Genomic DNA, 19,925 nt, shown 5'->3' with positions numbered 1-19,925 from the left:
TGCAATGTGAGGAGCTCCCTTGTGCTCTTGTCACCACAGCCCCAAAAGGTGAGCCGAAACAAAACCCTTGCCAGGTATTTGCTACAGCAGCAGCAGCAGCAGCAGCAGCAGCAGCAGCAGCAGCAACAAAAAGAGACCAATAAAGGTCTTAAGCGCGTTGTCACAGGTATCAACTGTATTTACTAACGGAAGGGCTTTTTTTTGGTCTTTGAGACAGAGTCCCACTATGTAGATCAGGCTGCCCTCGAACTCACCTGCCTCTGCTACTGAGTGGTGGGATTAAGGGTATGAGCTATCACAGCTGCCCCTCCCCGCCCTTTTTTCCTGAGACAGGTTTCTCTGTATAGCTCTGGCTACCTTGGAACTCCCTCTGAAGACCAGGCTGGTCTTGAACTCAGAGATCTGCCTGCCCCTGCCCCCACTCCCCCAAGGCTGGATTTAAAGGCATGTACCATCACTGCCCAACAGTATTTTCGTTTTTTTTTTTTTAAAACAAGGGATTCACGAAGCCAGGTTAGCCTCCAATTCTCCACATAGCCCCAATGGCCTTGAACTCCTGATCCCCCGCCTCGACCTCCCAAGAGCTGGGATCACAGGCTGGCATCACCATGCCCAGTCATCCTACCATTAAAGTAGATCTCTGGGGGCTGGAGAGATGGCTCAGAGGTTAAGAGCACTGGTTGCCCTTCCAGAGGTCCTGAGTTAATTCCTGGCAACCACATGGTGGCTCACAACTATCTGTAATGTGATCTGATGCCCTCTTCTGGCATGTAGGTGTACATGCAAATAGAGCAGTCTTATACATTAAAAAAACAAAACAAAACCAAAAACTTAAAAAAAAAATGGCCGGGTGGTGGTGGCCTATGCCTTCAATCCCAGCATTTGAGAGGCAGAGGCATGCGGATTGATGTGAGTTCAAGGCCAACCTGGTCTACAAAGGGAGTCCAGAACAACCAAGGCTACACAGAGAAACCCTGTCTTGAAAAAAATAAATTAAAAAAAAAAAAAAAAAAAAAAAGGAGCTCTCTGCTTTAGATCTATTGCACAGAACACAAACAGCTGGTCTCAATTTTCTTTCTCACAGAATTTGTGCATGTTTGCACTTCCATAAACACCTAATGCAAATTCCTTGTGTGTGAATGTTCAGTGTGTAGATGGCCACACATGTGTGCCGGTGTATATGTACACGTATGTATGGAGCCCAGAGGACAACTTTAGGTATCGCTCCTCAGGCGCCATCCACTGCAAATGGTGAGCTCCTGTCTCAAAATGTAACAAGAATGTCCGTCCTTCTCAGCCTTCTCTTTCTAGAATCAAGCTAGATAGGCAGAAAGGCCTAGCGGACACATAACGGATTCCCTGGGGATGTCGCAGCATTCAGAGTTGCAATGAGAATTAGTTTTGGGGGGAGCTGGACAGATGGTCCAGCAGGGAAGAGGGTTTGCTGCACAAGTTCTAGAGTTCGGATCCCAGCACCGGCATAAAGGAGTTGTAGCATCTGGCACATGCCTGAGTCGGGCAGAGACAGAGCGTCTGTGGAGACCCAGCATCAAAAGACTAGGCAGAGAGGGACAGGGGACATTTGATGTCCTCTTCCGGTAAACATCTTCTGCATATGTACAGACATGCGCGAGCCATACGCAGTCTTAAAAAAGAAACTCAAAACTTTCTAGGTAGGCATGAGGACTCGTGCTGACAAGCCTAATTCATGGGAAGTGGATGCAGGAGGACCAGCCTTTCAAGGTTATCCTTGGCTACCCAGCAAGTTCTAGGCTAGCCTGGTCTATAAGAGACCATCATCGCAAAAACAGAAAGCCAGGGAGTGTGGCTCAGTTAGCAAAGGGCTTGTCTAGCACATGCGAAGCCCCGGGGTCTGTCCCCTGCTCCAGGTATACTGGTCCAGGCCTGCAACGCCAGCACCCAGGAGATGGGGACAAGAAGACAGAAACTCAGGGTCATCCTTCGCTACGTAGAGAATTCGAGGCCAGGCCGGGCTCCAGGAGACCCTGGTCTCAGACGGCCCGACAACAAAAAGGAAATCACTCAAGGTACCTCGCCAATGGCCTTGATTCTGCTGAGGCAGTCCCTCATGGCCGCGTTGTCAGCTTTCTCCAGGGCTCCCTCTTCTTCTAGAGAGGAGAGAAAGGCCAGGGTTTCTCTGCCATACTGCCTACAGGCCTCCGTCAGAGCTGCAGACAGGAGAGACAGATGTTGAAAACACCTACTGTTTTCCTTTCTTGCGGGGGGGAGGGGCGCGCTGCGGGGGGAGGAGGAGGAGGGAGAAGGCCCTCTCTGCTCCTAGCACTTACAGTCGGCTGGCTCTGGTGGGGCCCGGAGGCTGGTGGCACTCCCTTGAAGGATGGCATCGCTGGTCAAGTGGGCAAGGAGGGTTACCGAGTGCAGAAGATCACTCATATTATCTACAGGGATAAGTAAAATGTGAGGCCTAGTGGTTTTTCAAGACAGGGTTTCTCTGTGTAGCCTTGGCTGTCTTGGACTCACTTTGTACACCAGGCCAGCCTCAAACTCACAGCGATCCACCTGCCTCTGCCTCCCGCGTGCTGGGATTAAAGGCGTGCGCCACCACTGCCTGGCAGGTGCCGATTTTCTAAAAACTCTTCTCAGGTTTATTTTTCTTAATATAATTCAGGGCTAGGTACTCCTGAATGCAGATACCCCTGGTGGCCAGAAGAGGGAGCCAAATCCCTTGGAACTGGAGTTTCAGGCAGCTGTGAGCAGCCTGAGGTGAGGTGGGTGTGGGGAACCAAACCCATATCCTCTCTCAGCAAGAGCAAGTGCTCTCAACCACTGGGGCTGTACCTTCAGCTCCCTTGTGTACATATTTGAGCCTGGCCTGGTTGCCCCTGATGACAGAACCCATGGCCTCTGCTCCTCTTACCGTCTGGGCAGGCCAGATACCGGCTACAGTTCTTTTCCAGTTGTTCCAGGCAGCTGGAAACAGACTTGACTTTGGAGAGAAGGTGATCTGAGGGAGGGATGACAAAGCAAGGTCAGAACAAGAATTCTCCCAATTTGTGCTGCATAAGCAGCTAGAGGGCGTGGGGGGGGGGGAGCGGGGGTGCAGGCTGACCTGCTGCGCCCACCCCACAGGCTCTTCCTTAAGACAGGAGGGAAGGCAGGAGGCGGGCCGTGTTGCTTCTGGTATGATGTACATAATCTATTTGGTTTTTTTTCTTTCGAGAAAACTCAGGGGTCTCGCATAACCCAGGCTGGCCTCGAACTCATAATGTGGCCAAGGATGGCCTTGAACTTCTGATCTTCCTGTCTCCTTCCGCAAAGTGTTGGGATAAAAGCATGTACTATCATGCCCTGTGTTATATGGCACCAGGACTAGAACCCAGGGCTTTGTGTATGTTAGACCAGCATTGTAACAACTGAGCCAAGTCTCTAGCCCTGTTTCTCACTTCACTATGTTCCAATGCTTGGTTTCCCAGTTTTGGTGCCCCTCTGGGAAGCTATGGAAAAATTGGAGGTGGAGCCTATTGTGAGGAAGCAAGTCACAGGGCAGATCTTGGGAGTCTGTTCTTCCTGCCCACTTCCTGTCTCTCTGCTTCCCAAGATGTGACCAGCCTCCACTGTATACTCTCACAGCCATGTAACACAGCGGCTCTTCCATGCCTTCCTCTTTGCTGTGGACCAGAATCTCCTAAAACTGAGCCAAATGAACCTTTCCTCCCTCAAGTCCTTCCTGTCAGGCGTGTGACGGTCAGAGCGACACAGTAATGACAAATACACTAAGGTACCAAAGTCACAATTACTCAGGCAGTATGGCACAGAACTTTTGATTTAACTGACCGAGGATGGAGCCCAGGCACAGCCCAGGGGCTCCTGCACACAGGCTGGGCTGAGGACCCCTGAGCTGTTTCCTGTGAGATTCAACACCAACAGGGAAGTACCAGGCCTCTGGGCCCGGCAGGTGGGCAGCTGGGCAGCCGGAAGACTACCTGTGGACCCTGCACAGCTGATGAGGGCAGGCTCTTCAAGCTGGCTCAGCGCCTCCTGTATCTCACGCTCCGCAGCCTTCCTGGTCCCTGCCAAGAGGCTCTTCCTCTGGTCCTTTACCTGCTGGCACATGGACTCCTAGAAAAAGCCAAGGGAGGTGAGAGTCAGCCAGGCCCATGGACAGCAGTGAACTCTGAGAGCTATGGGATTCCTGGCCTCTCACTGTGGGACTGATGAGATCCAAGCCCGTCTGTTCCATGAGGAAAACCATACCCAACCTTGGTCCACAGATGTGCACAAGGGACCAGAGGAGACTATCGAATGGACCAGTGACCCACGTCCACTATTAGGGTGGATGTCAAATTACTTCCTGAACATTGCTACCTTTGTCGCCTTGATTAAGATACTGATAAAGCACATCCTGGCTATGGCTGGGAGAAGATTTTTAGAGATAATTAGAACCTCTAAGCCATCTCTCCAGCCCCTACTTTATTTAATTTTATTAGCCAAGGACTCATGTCTCTCCCCCTCCCCCCCCGCCAAGACAGGGTTTCTCTGTGTATAGCCTTGGCTGTCCTGGACTCGCTTTGTAGACCAGCCTGGCCTCGAACTCACAGCGACCTGCCTGCCTCTGCCTCCCGAGTATTGGGATTAAAGGCGTGCGCCACCATACCCAGCTGGATTCCTGTGTCTTAGGCTGGCCTCGAACTCAGTATTAGAGAGCTCAGGATAACTTGAACTCCTGATTGCTGAGATTACAGGTGTGTGCCAGCAGACTCAGCCGATGAGGTCTGGAGGCTGAGCTCAGGGCCTCACGAGTGCTGGACAAGCGCTCTGCCCACTGAGGTATATCCCCAGCCCACACGCTTTTCTTACACAAAGAGGCAACTGGCTTTAGGTACAACGTCCACGGAAGGCCTTGGCGATCAGGCCAAATGGCCTTGAACCCTTCACAGCACATCTCTGGCTGCCACAGTGTCCTGGTGGATGTCTGTCACTTGCCTGGGCACTGGCCAGTTTGAGCTGCGTGCTCTCCAGTTGGTCTCGGACGGCTGACAATTCTTCCTCTCTCTGAGCTGCGGCAGTCGCCAAGCTGCCCTGTTCTTTCTCCAGCTCGGCAATCTGTGCCAGCCACTTCGCTTCCGACTGCAGAGGTCACCATGTGGAAACAGGGAGAAACTGGGAAAATTAAGTGATTCCCTCACTGGGACTCCAGACAGACCCTCCTAGCTCCAAAGGGCAGCCGGTCATCTCTCCTCCACGTGCCTATCACTGCCTTTGAAGAATACGCATAGATTCCAACCGGGCCGGCGGGCTCATGGGAAGGGCGGGGGTGCCCGAGGGAGGGGGTCAGGGAGTGGCTCACCTGGGCGGAGGTTTCCAGGCTGCTGTGGAGGACCTGCAGCTCTTGTCGGCTGGTGGCCAGTTCGTGCGTCAGGTTCTCGAGAACATCCTGTTGCTCTTGCGTCTGAAACGGAGGCAAAACGACAGCGCTGTGAGCTGGGGAATCACAAGAAGGAATACACGTATGCACACATGTCCAACACTATTGACTGAGACGGCACACTCCACAGGCTCTAAACAGGCAGGCTACAAGGAGGGGATGAGCCAGATCTTTCCTTTTTGAAGATTAGTTTACTAGCCATTAGTAAATATTCATGAAAAATATTATATATGTACTTATCAACTTCAATAATTATTCACAGCACATTAATAATTAATATAATACCAATTAATGTCAACATTACTAATGACAGTGCTATTACTTATAGTTAGTATTACTAATATTAATATTGGTATTAATATTATAATAGTAGTTATATTAATTCAATATATCATATACAGTATATAACCTATAGTATATTAATTAATATCACCAACATTAATTATAATTAATACTGTTATTAATTAATAAACAATAATTTTATAATCTATTTACTTCCCCCTTTCCTTTCTTGAGATGGGATTTCAAGTAATGCAGGCTGGCCTTGAATCTGCTATAGAGTCAAGGGTGACTCTGAATGGCTGTTCCTCTTGCCTCCATCTCCCAAGAGTTGGATTATAGGCATGCACCGCCACGCCCAACTTATATGGTACTAGAGATGGACCCCAGGGCCTCCTCAGTGAGCACTCTACCAATGGAGTGGCACACCCAGTCCCCAGCACCTGCTCCAGCTGGGGAGCCTCCAAAGGCCCCCCGGAAACTACTTATGGAACGTAGGATGAAGTCCTGACCCAGGCCCATCTCAAGCCTGTTTACAGTGGGTCAGGAGATGACTGAGTGAATCAAGGTGCTTGCTGCTGAGTTGTCTGATCTGAGTTCGATCCCCCCGGACCCACATGGTGCAAGAAGAGAACCCAAACTCATAAGTTGCCCCCTGACTTCAACATGCATGCTGTCATGTGTGTACTCACACGTGCACGCGCACACACATACATACACACGATATATAAATGTAACAGTAACACTGATAAGAGGCCTCTTCCAGTAGACTCCTCCCTTCCACATCCCCAAGTGCCTCTCTTGCTCACCTTCCGCTGGGCCTGGTCACTAACGCGTGCAAAGGAATCTGCCAGTTCTTTTTTCTCTCTTTCCAAATCCACCTGGACTTGCCTGGCCACAGACACCTGTTTGGTCACCTCTGCATTCTGAAAAGGGGAGAGTCTTGAGCTGATACCGCTTGTGCGAAAATCATATCTTCTAGCACAAACGATTTTTCTTTCTTTCTTTCTTTTTAAGAATTTATCTATTTAATTGGTATCTATTTAATTGGCCTGCATATACACTTGCAGGCCAGAAGAGGGCATCAGATCACATGCGGTTTCTGGGAATTGAACTCAGGACCTCTGAAAGAGCAATCAGTGTTCTTAACCTCTGAGCCATCTCCAGCCTGCACAAATGACTTCTATCAGACTGAGTAACAAGGATCCAAACATAGGAGGTTTTTTTCCTACCCAGAGGGAAGCCAGAATCAAGCCATGACCTTCAGATCGGACACTGTCAGGTTTACAAAAATACACAGGTGCTGCAGGGGTGGGATTGTCTGGTGTAGTGTTTTTCCAGGCTGGCATGGAATTCACCATGTAGCCCAGGCTAGCCTCAGACTCACAGCAATCCTCCTGCCTTTAGCATCTTATGATTTAGGCTTGGCTGGTCTAAACAGTGCTGGGTTTAAAGTCATGTGCCGTCACACCTGGCTGTTTACTTTTAGAGCAGGCTCTTGCCCCGCCCCTTCCGCCCATACCCCGACCCCTTTCTGATAGAATTATAGACATGTCCCATTCTGCGCAGCTCAAAAGAGAGGTGATTCTGAGTGTGGCTGGCACACAGACAACTCAAGAAGCCTTAGAAAGCTGGGGTTAAAAAATGGGAGTGCAAGAGCAAAGTTCCCAGCACTTAACGCTGGGTGGCTTGCAACTGCCTGCTATATCCACCTCAGTGGATCTGGCGCCCCCTCTGGCCACCTCAAGCAACTGCATACACATGTGCGCGCACGCACGCACGCACGCACGCACGCACGCACACACGCACACGCACACGCACACGCACACGCACACACACACACACACACACAAACAAACACCTGAGGCTTGCACTATTTTCTCCTCTAATGTGGGATATATGGGAGGACTAGAGGGGTCAAAGCTCCTACCTTCCGCAGCAGGTCAGCATGGTTCTGAACCAGTTCACTGTACTTTTCTTTTAGCTTGCTATACCGCTGCTCATTGGCCTGGGCCTTTCCTGCATTGGGAAAGACCAAGGTGAGGCCTCTGCCCTGGCTGAGATGCCCCATGCCCTCAGCCCCAGTCCCTGCCCTCACTTTCTATCTCAGTCAGGCTGCGCTGCGCCTTCTCTGTGTCCTCTCGCTGCCTCTTCAGCTCGTCCAGCTCTGTGCGCAGGAACTCGCAGTCGTCCGTGGCCTGCCGGCCTAGGTGCTGCTGCTCGGCCAGCTCTGCCTCCAGCTCACTGACGCGGCCCTTCAGCTGCAGCATGGCCCGCTGGCTCTGTTAGGGAGACCCGGGGTGAGGAGCTGGTACTGTGAGGCTGCCCCCAGGGCAGCACCAGGCAGGGCCGGCGGAACAATTTATCTCATTGTTGGCACTGACCAATTACAGCTAACCTCTGTATCATTGTAGTTTCTGACCCAGAGATCCAACACACCATAGACAGAAAATACCTCTGTTCTTTTCTTGCTTTTGTACTCTGAGTAGAAGCCTGGGGTCTTGTTCAAGTTATGCCAGTAGCTGTACTGTTGAGCCACACCCCAACCCCTCACTGGAGGATTCTAGGCAGGGGCTCCACCACTGAGCCACACCCCAGCCCCTCACTGGGGGATTCTAGGCAGGTGCTCTATCACTGAGCCACACCCCAGCCCCTCACTGGGGGACTCTAGGCAGGTGCTCTACCACTGAGCCACACCCCAATCCCTCACTGGGGGATTCTAGGCAGGTGCTCTACCACTGAGCCACACCTCCAGCCCCTCACTAGGGGGTTCTAGGCAGATGCTCTACCACTGAGCCACAGCCCAGACCCTCACTGGGGGATTCTAGGCAGGTGTTCTACCACTGAGCCCCAGCCCCTCACTAGGGGATTCTAGGCAGATGCTCTACTGGTCAGCCACCCCCTCCCCAACTCCCCAGTACTTTTCTGGGAAATTCCAGCAAGCTCTCCACCAATGAACCATACCTCCCATCTCTTCCTAGGGCATTTTAGCTCAGCTACAATGAGCCATACCTCTAGCCCATCACTGGTGAATTCTAGGCAGGTACTCTACACTGAGACATAATCCCTTACTGAGGGATTCTAGGCAGGGGCTCTGTCAACACACTCACAGCCCTTCTGATGGATTTAGACCAAGTGATCTATCATTGAGCTACACAGCCCCAGCTCCTAAATCAAGCTTTCTCCAGGAGAACTTCTCTCATGAGAAGAACTATGTGATGGTCAAGCCAGAATCATGGCTCACAGGGACCTTAACTGGACCCTAAAGTTGCGTGTTATGACAACGAATTCTAACTGAGGCCTTGAGATGACCAAATTCACTGACTTTGGCATGCCCATTAATTAATCTGCCTTAGGATGGGGGTCCAACCGGTATCATGAGACATGAATAAGGACATGTGTCGACAGATCCCAGCATGCACCTCAATCTTCATGTTATCCAGCTGTCCGGTCAGGCCACTGATCTCTCTGTACAGGCGTTCAATCAAGTGGTCCCTGAGAAAAGAACAGGCTTGGTGTCACTATGCCCTGCCCCTCTCCTCCACTTAAGGTGAGAGACTGGAAAAGGAAGTAAGAGCTGGTGTTAATTTGGGGCCATTCATATTCTCCCTCCCCCACCTCTTCCGAGACAGGGTTTCTCTGTATAGCCCTGGCTGTCTTGGACTCAGTCTGTAGACCAGGCTGGCCTGGAACTCACAAAGATCTACCTGCCTCTGCCTTCCCAAGTGCTGGGATTAAAGGTGTGCACCACCACACCTGGCTCCATTGTCTTTAAAACAAAACAAAACAATCCCTTTTATTTTCTGCTGCCACTGAAGGATGATTGAGTCTCCTCCCTCCCTCCTTTCCCCTTTTTGTCCCTTCCTCTGACATGCTAGAATTACAGACATCTGCTAGTGTGCCTGGGTACTGGGGAGTCCCTGGGTCCTAGGCAAGCACTCTACAAATGAAGCCACATCTCTAGCCCCATGAATAATAAGAATAAATGTATTAGAATAAATAATAGTAATAAATAACAAACAATAAATCACAGCCAATTTTTCTCATCTGTAGGTTTTATATCTGTGCACTCAACCAGCTTGGGAAATACAATTATTTGAGGAGAAAAAAAAAAATTGCATCTATTTTGACCACTTTTGTTCTTGTCATTATTCCCTAAACAATAGAAAAACAGGTGCTGGTGAGATGGCTCAGAGGATAAAGATACTTGCCATTAAACCGGACAGTCTTTGTTAGGTCCCTGGGACCCATATGGCAGGAAGAGAGAACTGAGTCCTGTAAGCTCTCCTCGTATTTTTACACTAATGCCATAGTACCCATGCAGCAACTCACTTCCAGCACAAAACTGCAAGGTGTTTAAAAAGACAAAACCCCGAGCTGGGTGTGGTGGCGCACGCCTTTAATCCCAGCACTCGGGAGGCAGAGGCAGGCAGATCGCTGTGAGTTCGAGGCCAGCCTGGTCTACAAAGTGGGTCCAGGACAGCTAAGGCTACACAGAGAAACCCTGTCTGGAAAAAACCAACCCCCCCCCAAAAAAACAACAAAAAAACCCAACCCAAACCAAACCAAACCCCAAAACCCTACATATATGACCATTGCAGTTGTTTTGATATTATATCAGGTAGAGGTGACTTAAAGGGTGCAGGAAAGGAAAAGCGTGGGCTCGATGCAAATAGGAACTGGATTCCCAGCACCCATGTTGGTTGACCCAGAACTGCGCTGCACCTCTTTCTGGCTTCAATCAGCACACAACACACACACACACACACACACACACACACACACACACACACAGAGCCATCCTCTTGGGGTGGCTGTTGCAAGGCAGACTACAGTTTAACGTCGTATCTAGGTCACATGCTTCCGCCCAGCAGCGACTTACTTCTCGTCCTTGCTCACACCATTTTGATTGTTGAAATTGAAGGGGTCACTGCTCAACGAGCTGCCGAAGATGTCATCAAACTTGTTGTCAAACAAACTCTGCAGAGATTGGTAGGGTTGGGGGAGGGCGGAGAACGCGTCAGAGACCTGGAGATTCTTTGGGCAGTGCAGAGGTGCAGGGGAAGTGGTCATGAAATTTACTACTTTAGTCTTTAGACAGGGACATACTATGTAGCTCTGGCTGGCCTGGAACTTGCTAGACAGACCAGGCTGGCCTCGAACTCATTGAAATAGCTACCTGCTTCTGTCTCCTGAGTACTGGGATTAAAAGTGTGTGCTACCATGCCTAGCTCCTTCCTTCTTGCCTTTCCTTTCTTTCTATATTTCTTTTGTTTTTCTTTCTTTCTCTGTATTTAAATAAAACTTAAAAAAAAAAAAGATTTATTTATTTTTGTTTTGTTTTGTTTTTTTGAGACAGGGTTTCTCTGTGTAGCCTTGGCTGTCCTGGACTCACTTTGTAGACCAAGCTGGCCTCGAACTCACAGCGATCCGTCTGCCTCCACCTCCCGAGTGCTGGGATTAAAAGCGTGCGCCACCACGCCTGGTTGATTTATTTATTTTTATATGTACGAGTGTTTTGTCTGCATGCACATCTGTGCACTAGGTGCGTGCCTGGGACTCACAGGGGTCCGAAGAACGAACAGGTCCCGCTAGGGCTGGAGTTAAAGATGGTTGTGAAGCCGGGTCGGGATGGCTCACAGAGATCGGCCTGCCTCTGCCTCCCAAGTGCTGAGATTACAGGCGTGTGCCACCACGTCTGGCTAATCTCTGTGTTCTTGATTCGGTTGAGACTTGAGCTATGATCACGGCAGGGCACTCACTAAGCTCCTTCTTGGTTATGAGAAAGCGGAACCCCAGCTAGGCACCGTGGCACCCACGTGTAGGTGCACCCATCTTAGACGCAGAGGCAGGAGGTGTTCGAGAGCCCGGGGCTTTTGAGACCCACGTGGCTAACACAATGAGATGCCATGTCCAAATATTAAAACCGAGCAGACCTATTCTGAGCAGATCCAGCCCAGCTAGGAGCCTTGCCTCTCCTTTTGCCTGTTCTGGGGGAGACTGGGAGGGACAAACTCCTCTCCCAAGGGGTCTCTACCTGCTGGGAGGCATCCATGTCCATGAGGTCGTCCTTCTCCAGAACAGGCTCACTGTCTGGAGACGCCACCTCTGCCGGGATCACCACCACAGGGCTGATGTGCTCTGACAGAGCTGAGGCGCGCAGGAAGTTGGGTGGACGCTGGAGAAGCAGAGACACAGCTTTTAAGAATGCTCAACGGCCGCGCATGTGCATGTGAGCTATGCGGCCCAGTGGGCGCACTCACCTCAGGCAACTGAGGGATCTGAATGAGACGCTTGAAATACTGTAGGTTGCTGGAGCGCTGGAACAGATCTTTCAACCTGGGGGGGGGGTGCAGAAGGATTTCAGGGGTGCTTGTTGCATGTGGCCGGCTGCCAGTCCCAGGAAGACCTCCCCAGCACTCCCACCCTCTGTCCACCTTAACGGCTCAAGCCATTGGTCCTCCAGGGTGCTAGGATTTGATTGTGATGCTATTGGGCCAGGGAGACGGCTCAGTGGGTAAAGGCACTTTGCCATCTCAAGAAGCAAGCCTGGTGACTTGAGTTTGATTTCCAGATACCACATAAAGGTGAAAAAGAGAGAACCGACTCCATGAAGCTGCCCTTTGACCTCTACACACACACTGCCATGGCACAACCCCACCCCCCACCCCCAAACACACACCACACACACAAGTGAAAATAAATTTTCGAAAATGATGTTACTGATTGAGGCCTTTTTGTTTTGTTGTTTTTCAAGGCAAGGGTGTCTCTGTGTAGATAGAACTACCTGTCCTCAAACTCACTCTGTAAACCAGGCTGGCCTCGAACTCACAAGAGCTCTGCCTGCCTCTGCTTCCCGAGTGCTGGGATTAAAGATGTGCACCACTACACCCAGCCCAGATTGAGGTCTTTTACAGTGAGTTGAGTTCTCAGTCACCAGAGAAGAAAAAAAGTAATTAATACTTCAGATCCTGTCGCAGTCTGGAAAATCTTAGAGATGGCCAACCTTGATTAAAAACTTGGTGTTTCGAATCACCATGGGGATACAATCCACAGAGGTGTAACTGAGGTAGGAAGAAGCCCCTTCCCCATGCATTTGGATAGCACCATCCTTCTGGCTTAAATAAAAAGCAAATGGGCCCTCAGAAGGCTCAGAAGATGAAGGCATTTGCCGCCAAGTTCAGTCTCTGGGGCCCATAGTGTGGAAGGACAGAACTGATTCCCTTCAAGTTGTTCTCTCTTTCTCTCTCTCTCTCTCTCTCTCTCTCTCTCTCTCTCTCTCTCTCTCTCTCTCTCTCTCTCACGCACACTGTGGCACAGCCCTATAAAATAAATAAATAAATGTGTGTGTGTGTGTGTGTGTGTGTGTGTGTGTGTGTGTGTGTGTGTGTGTATGTGAAGAGAAACTGACTTGAGCACCAGCTTCCTGACTGCGGCTGCAGGGTGACCAGCTGGCTCACGTTCCTGCCGCCATCACGGAGGACTGTGTGCCCTTCAAACTGTGAGCCAAAGCAGTTTCTTTCCTAGGTTGCTTTTTTGTCAGTCGTTTTGACACAATGACAAAAGCAGGAAACTCCCCAAATCCCCAAACTCATCTCCTCGCGGCTGTGGCGGATTTCGCTTCCTAGGAATGGCTGGTTTGGAGGGAAACGAGAGGGAGGCGATTTTCCCCCCTAAAGTTACAAGGCACCAGGCCGCAGATATAGGGAAGGAAGCTTACTAATACAGCTCCTCCTCAGTGAATCCCACTGAGGGTCGCCAACACTGAGACATGACCCGGCCTTATTGCCTAACATAAGAATAGCCATTTTTTCTTTTTTGTCTTCCCTAGTGCACAGTTCAATAATCACAGAGATGATAAATGTATGCTCTACTCGAGTGGAACCACAATACTCTGCTATGTTCCTTCCTCACGGGAATGGTAGGGGGGCTGAAAAGTCACCCCCACCCCCAAAAGACAGAGAAATGGAAAGTCCCCAGCGTCCCCGGCCCTACATCCGTATCTGACTGAGATCGGTGTCTGAGTGGCTTGTGTGGCTATGCTTGGACTACAACAAACCCCTCTTACTTCTGAATTACTTATCACCCTGTTAGAACAGAAGCGTCAAGTAGGCAGGGTCCAGGCACTCTGCGGGGCGACAGTCCGAAAAGTTCCAGGCATAGCCGAGTCACTCAAACAGCTGTGACACAGGCATGGCCTATCTATACCAAGCCCTAATGCTGGATAAATAGAGCCATGAGAAAACTAATAGTCTTCTCTTCTGGTTTACACAATTGAATTTAGTTCTATCTTATTCCTTCCTTCCTTCCTTCCTTCAATTTTTTAATTTAATTTTGTTTTTGAGACAGGGTCTTACTGTGTAGGTCTGGCTGGTTTGGAACTCACCATGCAGACCAGGCTGACCTCCAACCCACAAAGATCCACCCGTCTCTTCCTCTGTCAGGATTCAGTATGTGTGCAACCATAGCTGGACCTTTCTTTTATTTTTTAATTATAAGTACACGTGTCTGTCTGTGTGGAGGTATATGCATGTAAACCAGAGGCAATGAATCCCCTTTGGAGCTGAGTTACAGGAGGTTGTGAGCCCCCTGATGTGGGAGCCGGAATAACCAAACTTGGGTTCTCTGTAATAGCGACAAATGTTCTTAACTACTGAGCCATTTCTCCAGGCTTGCACTCCATCCCGTCCTATGCTGTCTTGTTCATGATGGTTAGTCTTGAGCATCAACTTGATGGGATGCAGTTTCCATGGAGACAAACCTCCAGACATGTCTGAGATGGAGTTTCTAGATTAGGTTAACGTAGGTGGGAATATCCACCATGAATGTGGGCAGCACCATCCTTTGGGTGGGAATCCTGGACTGGATAAAAAAAAAAAAAAAAAAAAAAGAGAGAGAGAGAAAGCGAATCCTGGAGTGGGTAAGGTGGTGCACAACTTTAACCCCAGCACTCAAGAGGCAGAGGCAGAAGGATCGGTAAGTTTAAGGCCAGCCTGGTCTACAGAGTGAGTTCCAGGATAGCCAGGGCTACATGAGAAACCCTGTCTCAAAAAAACCAGAACAGAAATAAATAAATATTTATTTTTTATTTACTTATTATATAATTAAAATAACATAAATAAAGAGGAGAAAGGGAACTGAGCACCAGCATTCACCTCTCTGCTTCCCAGCTGCAGATGCTGCCTCAAATTCCTGCCACCACGTGGGGGCTTGAATAAAGAACGGCCCCCATGGGTCCATAAGGAGCGGCACTATCGGGAGGTGTGGCCTTGCTGGAGGAAGTGCATCATTAGGAGTTGGGCTTTGAGGGTTCAGAAGCTCAAGCTAGGATTAGTGGCTCACACTCCTTTCCCGCTGCCTGAGGATTCAGATGTAGAGCTGTCGGCTCCTTCTCCGACACCACGCCTGCCTGCACGATGCCATGCTTCCTGCCTTGCTGATAATGGACTAGAACTCTGACGCTGTCAGGCAGCCCCTATTCAGTGTTGTCCTTTACAGGAGCTGCTGTGGTCATGGTGTCTCCTCATAGCAACAGAACCCTAACAATGATAGATCATTACTTCCTCATCCTCAAATTTTCGTTTTTCTTTTTGTTTTTTGAGACAGGGTTTCTCTGTGTAGCCTTGGCTGTCCTGGACTCACACTGTAGACCAGGCTGGCCTCAAACTCACAGCGATCCACCTGCCTCTGCCTCCCGCGTGCTGGGATTAAAGGCGTGCGCCACCACTGCCCGGCTCACCCTCAAATTTTCTTAAGCTTCTTTGTCATGTATTTTGTTATAGTTATATTCCAGTCTATTTTTTCTTTACTCTATCCCATCCCATTCCCCTCTGTCCTCCCAGACTACCCCCACAGGGCTGCACACATGCTTAGGTAAGCACTGTGCAACTGAGCCAACCGCCTAGCCCCCGAGAGCACTTCCCTTCCTGTCAAATCTCTAATCTGAGTAAAAAACCATCGAAGACCAAGAAAGCTGACATTAAAAAGAAGGAGCGGAGGTTTGCAGCGTGGAACTTCTGCTCGCTCACCATCAACCCCTCCCTCCCCAGGGTCTCATGACAGCTGATCAGACCCCAAGATGAAAGTGTCCCTGTGACATTGCTATGACAGCTTTCCCTGGAAGAGAAAATGAAGCAGCCAGTCACAGGAGATGTTTTTATAAGCCGGGGTGGGGTGGGGTGGGGGATATGGAAGGAAATAAAATGAGCTGACCACACGTCTCTCTGGGTTGGCGCCAACAGTCATAGCTGTTAGTGCTTTCGCAAGCTACTGGAATTTCACATTCCAGGAAACCAGCCCCAGGGCCTGCCTCCTAGCATTTAGTAAGTCATCCATCACAGGACGTGCGTGCGCCAGGCTTCCTGAGTGAAATGAGGAAACTAGGGGATTAGTTCAGCCCTGTGTTTGTCCTTTGACTGATCCTGAGGGAACCGGTAAATGAAACACCAGGTAGGGATTTAGAAGCCATGGTCAAGGTTGAAAAAGTTAACAGGGAAAACAAGCCAAGTCAAGATGGCTGCCTCACAAATGAACAATGGACAGAAGGAGGAGGTTAGTTTGAACTGTTAACTTGACCCAATCAGTGGGACAAAGCGTCTCATCGTGGGACTGTCTGTATTGAGTTGGCCTTTAGGGGACTGTCTTGATTTTTAACTGATGTGGAAGGACCTAGCCCACTGTGGGCAGCACCATTCCCTGGCTTTGGGCCTTGGAGCAGGGAAAACCAGCTGAGCAACAAGCTTGCCTGCATTAATTTTTCTTTCGGCTCTTGTATGTGATATGTGATGGGACTAGAAGCTTCGAGTTCCTGTCTTGACTTTCCTGAAATAGCAGGTCATACCCTGGAACTCTCCAGCAAATTAACCCTTTCAGCCTTAAGTTACTGTGTGTCAGGGTAGTTTTTATCATAACAGAAACAAAACTGAGACGCCAATGGAATGCTGGGACTAAAGGCGTACACCACCACCGCCTAGCAAATGTGATAATTTTTAAAAGGATGTCATGTGTAGGAAACTTGGACATTACCAAGCTAAGTGAAATAAACCAGACACAGCCAAGTATTTACATGTTTTCTCTATTATGCAGGCTCCAAATTTAAATCCTGCATGTATAGAACATCCAAGTAGAAGGGGCAATATTTGGTTGGAAGGAACCAAAAGAAAAACCAAGAGGTGTGGGGTTTGAGGGTGCGGTGGGGGTGTGATGGCTAATTTATACTAGTCAGCGTCACTGGATTTAAAATGACATAGGAGACACACCCTGGGCATGTATGTGAGCTTGTCTCCACAGAGGTTTTTGTTCGTTTATTTGGGAGCGGTCTCTCTATATAACGGTTGTGGAACTCACTATGGAGAGCAGGCTGGCCTCAAACTCACAGAGAACACGAGTGCTAGGAGTAAAGGAATGTACCAGCATCACTCCCAGCTTCTCCACAGAGGTTCAACCAAAGAGGGAAGTCCCGCCCCAAATGTGTATTTTTGTATATGTGTGTATGTGTGTGCATATGTGTGTAAGAGGTGAGAAGTCAATGTCATGGCTAGAGTGCTGGCTCAGAGGTTAAGAACACTGACTGCTCTTCCAGAGGTCCTGAGTTCAATTCCCAGCAACCACACGGTGGCTCACAAGCATCTGTAGTGAGATCTGGTGCCCTCTTCTGGTATGCAAGCGTACATGCAGGGAAAACACTATACTTAATAAATAAATACATAAATAAATAAATCCTTTTTTTTCCCCCTGGTTTTTTTCGAGAAAGGGTTTCTCTGTGTAGCCCTGGCTGCCATGTACTCGCTTTGTAGCCCAGGCTGGCTTCGAACTCACACTGACCCGCCTGCCTCTGCCTGCCAAGCGCTGGGATTAAAGGCATGCACCACCATACCCGTCTTAAAGAAATCAATATTAAAAAAAGAAAGAAAGAAAAAAGAAAATGCCATCAGGAAACCCATGGCTTAAAAAAAAAAGTCAATGGCAGATGTCTCCCTTTATCACTCTCTGCTCGATTTTAAGTCAGCGTCTCTCACTGAGCTTAGAACTCGACGGTCGGCTAGTATGGCCGGCCACACTGAACCTCAGGGATCCCACTGGCTCGGTATGCGCTCAGCCGTGCATGGCTGAGAATCCAAACACAGACCTTCAAGCTTGCGCAGCAGGCACTCTACAGCACTATTTAATTGGACTTCATTCCCTTCCCTAAGGCCACTTACTTTGTGAACTGCTCCATGAATCGGTCTCGGTGGCCCTGCAGGGTGTCCGCGGGAAGACCTGGAGGAGATCGCAGGAGTCTGTGAGTAGGTGGGGAGACCAAGGGCTCAGGCAAGCCACACTGGAGCTGAGGAAGGGGCCAGCCTTCCCACCCTGGCACTCCTGGCTGAGATGCTCAGAGGTTTGGTGACTGAGGGAGCCCCAGAGGAACAGCAGAGAGCTAAGCCTCTGCATTCTTCTTCTCCGGGTGGGATGGAGCTGCATCCCGGGGTGGGGGCTCCAGCTCGTGGTCTCACCAAACTGCAGGGCTGATGAGGGCTCTCTCTCTCTCTCTGTCCCCCCCCCCTCTGGGATGGGATGCATCCTAGGCTTTAGGGCGTGGCTTGTACCACTGTCCATGCACTGTCCCTCAGGACCTATCCCCTGAATAAGGAGCCACCCTGGACTGTGGAAGGCTGCACATTTCAACTACGAATCAGAACTCAGTTTTCCTTTTATTTTTATTTTGAGAGAAGGTCTTGCTATACAGTCCAGTCTGGGCCTTGAATTCAGGAGCCTCCTGATTCATCCTTTCCTCTGCCGGGATCACAGGCGCCTGCCAACACACATGGCTTGATTTCATTTATTAGCAATTTTTCTTTTTCTTTTTGAGACAGGGTTTTTCTCTGTGTGTAGCCCTGGCTGTCCTAGAATCACTTTGTAAAGCAGGCTGGCCTCGAACTCACAGAGATCCGCCTGCCTCTGTCTCCCAAGTGCTGGGATTAAAGGCGTGCACCACCACCAAGCGACTATTACCAATTTTTTTAAATTTAGGTTTTATGCTAGCATGTGGGTGCTCACATGCCACAATGCATATGTGCAGGTCAAAAGTTAACTCTGGGGGCTGGAGAGATGGCTTAGCGGTTAAGAGCACTGCCTGCTCTTCCGAAGGTCCTGAGTTCAATTCCCAGCAACCACATGGTGGCTCACTACCATCTATAATGAGATCTGGTGCCCTTTTCTGGTGTGCAGGTGCACATGCAGGCAAGAACGATGTATACATATTCAATAAATAAATCTTTAAAAAAAAAAAAAAAAAAAGTTAACTCTGGGAGAAGACCCACAGCACCAGCGTTTATTTTAAGCCCCTCCCCCTGCCACTTGCAGTCTCCTTCCTTCCTCTGCTATGCCCCTTTCTCTTTCTAACAGAGTCTAGTATGTTACCCAGGCTGGCCTTGAACTCCTGGATGGAAGCCATCCTCCAGCCTCGGCATCTCTGTTACCGGAACAACAAACTCTGCCGATGTGCTATGCTTTTTCTTTATTTATTTGAGACATGGCCTCACACCGTAGGCCCGATCATCCTGGAACTTACTACGCAGCTTAGGCTAGCCCTGAACTTGCGACGATCTTCCCGCCTCTGCCTCTGAGGATAGATGTATGCCAACCACCTTTGTTTTTAACTGTTTTTGAGTGAGTGATACAATCACAAAGTTCATGTGATTCAAAGTCATGGACGTGAGCTAGGCAGATGGAGAGCTGCAGGTCAGTCAGCCAGGACTACATATAAACCCCTTTTTTCCAAAGGACACCAAAAAAGATAAAATTATACAAAGGGTAGAAATACCACTTAATTTCTATTCCCAACACCTTAATCTCAGTTACACTATGAGAAGAATAGTGGGAAAAGGTGAACTGAGAAAGATTCCATTAAAAACAAAACAAAACAACAACAGCAACAACAACAACAACAACAACAACAAAAAAAACCAGAATTCAAACCTGTCAAGGTCATCAAAAACAAAGGAAATCTGACAAGCTGACAATCTGTCACCACTCCTGGGAGCCTCAGAATAAACAATGACTGAGTGTTACTGGATCTCATCTCAGAACAAGAAAACTGGGTGAGAATGGTGGACAAGTAAGTCAAGTGTGTTATAAAACGCTGGGGGACCTGGCTCAGTGGTAGAGCACCTGCCTAGAAACCCCCAGTGAGGGGCTGGGGGTGTGGTTCAGTGGGTAGAGCCCCTGCCTAGAATCCCCCAGTGAGGGGCTGGGGTGT

General features: G+C 49.4%; 1 protein-coding gene across 1 annotated transcript in view; it reads right to left on the bottom strand.

Moving 5' to 3' along the window:
* The window catches only part of Hip1 (huntingtin interacting protein 1), a 118,100-nt gene that overhangs the window by 14,423 nt on the left and 83,752 nt on the right, over window positions 1-19,925 (bottom strand). Inside the window, exons 9-22 of the mRNA XM_051162135.1 lie at window positions 17,887-17,944; window positions 11,950-12,025; window positions 11,724-11,864; window positions 10,569-10,666; window positions 9,109-9,181; window positions 7,785-7,968; window positions 7,617-7,705; window positions 6,496-6,612; window positions 5,330-5,431; window positions 4,966-5,109; window positions 3,966-4,101; window positions 2,900-2,986; window positions 2,310-2,420; window positions 2,053-2,189 (exon numbers count right to left, since the gene is read on the bottom strand). Of these exons, the coding sequence (XP_051018092.1) occupies window positions 2,053-2,189; window positions 2,310-2,420; window positions 2,900-2,986; window positions 3,966-4,101; window positions 4,966-5,109; window positions 5,330-5,431; window positions 6,496-6,612; window positions 7,617-7,705; window positions 7,785-7,968; window positions 9,109-9,181; window positions 10,569-10,666; window positions 11,724-11,864; window positions 11,950-12,025; window positions 17,887-17,944 (1,553 nt within the window). The remainder of the gene's footprint in view (window positions 1-2,052; window positions 2,190-2,309; window positions 2,421-2,899; window positions 2,987-3,965; window positions 4,102-4,965; window positions 5,110-5,329; window positions 5,432-6,495; window positions 6,613-7,616; window positions 7,706-7,784; window positions 7,969-9,108; window positions 9,182-10,568; window positions 10,667-11,723; window positions 11,865-11,949; window positions 12,026-17,886; window positions 17,945-19,925) is intronic.

The sequence above is a fragment of the Acomys russatus genome, chromosome 19, assembly GCF_903995435.1.
Source record: "Acomys russatus chromosome 19, mAcoRus1.1, whole genome shotgun sequence".
NCBI lineage: Eukaryota > Metazoa > Chordata > Mammalia > Rodentia > Muridae > Acomys > Acomys russatus.
The sequence above is the reverse complement of the archived record's forward strand: the minus strand, read 5'-3'. Positions and strand labels throughout refer to the sequence as shown.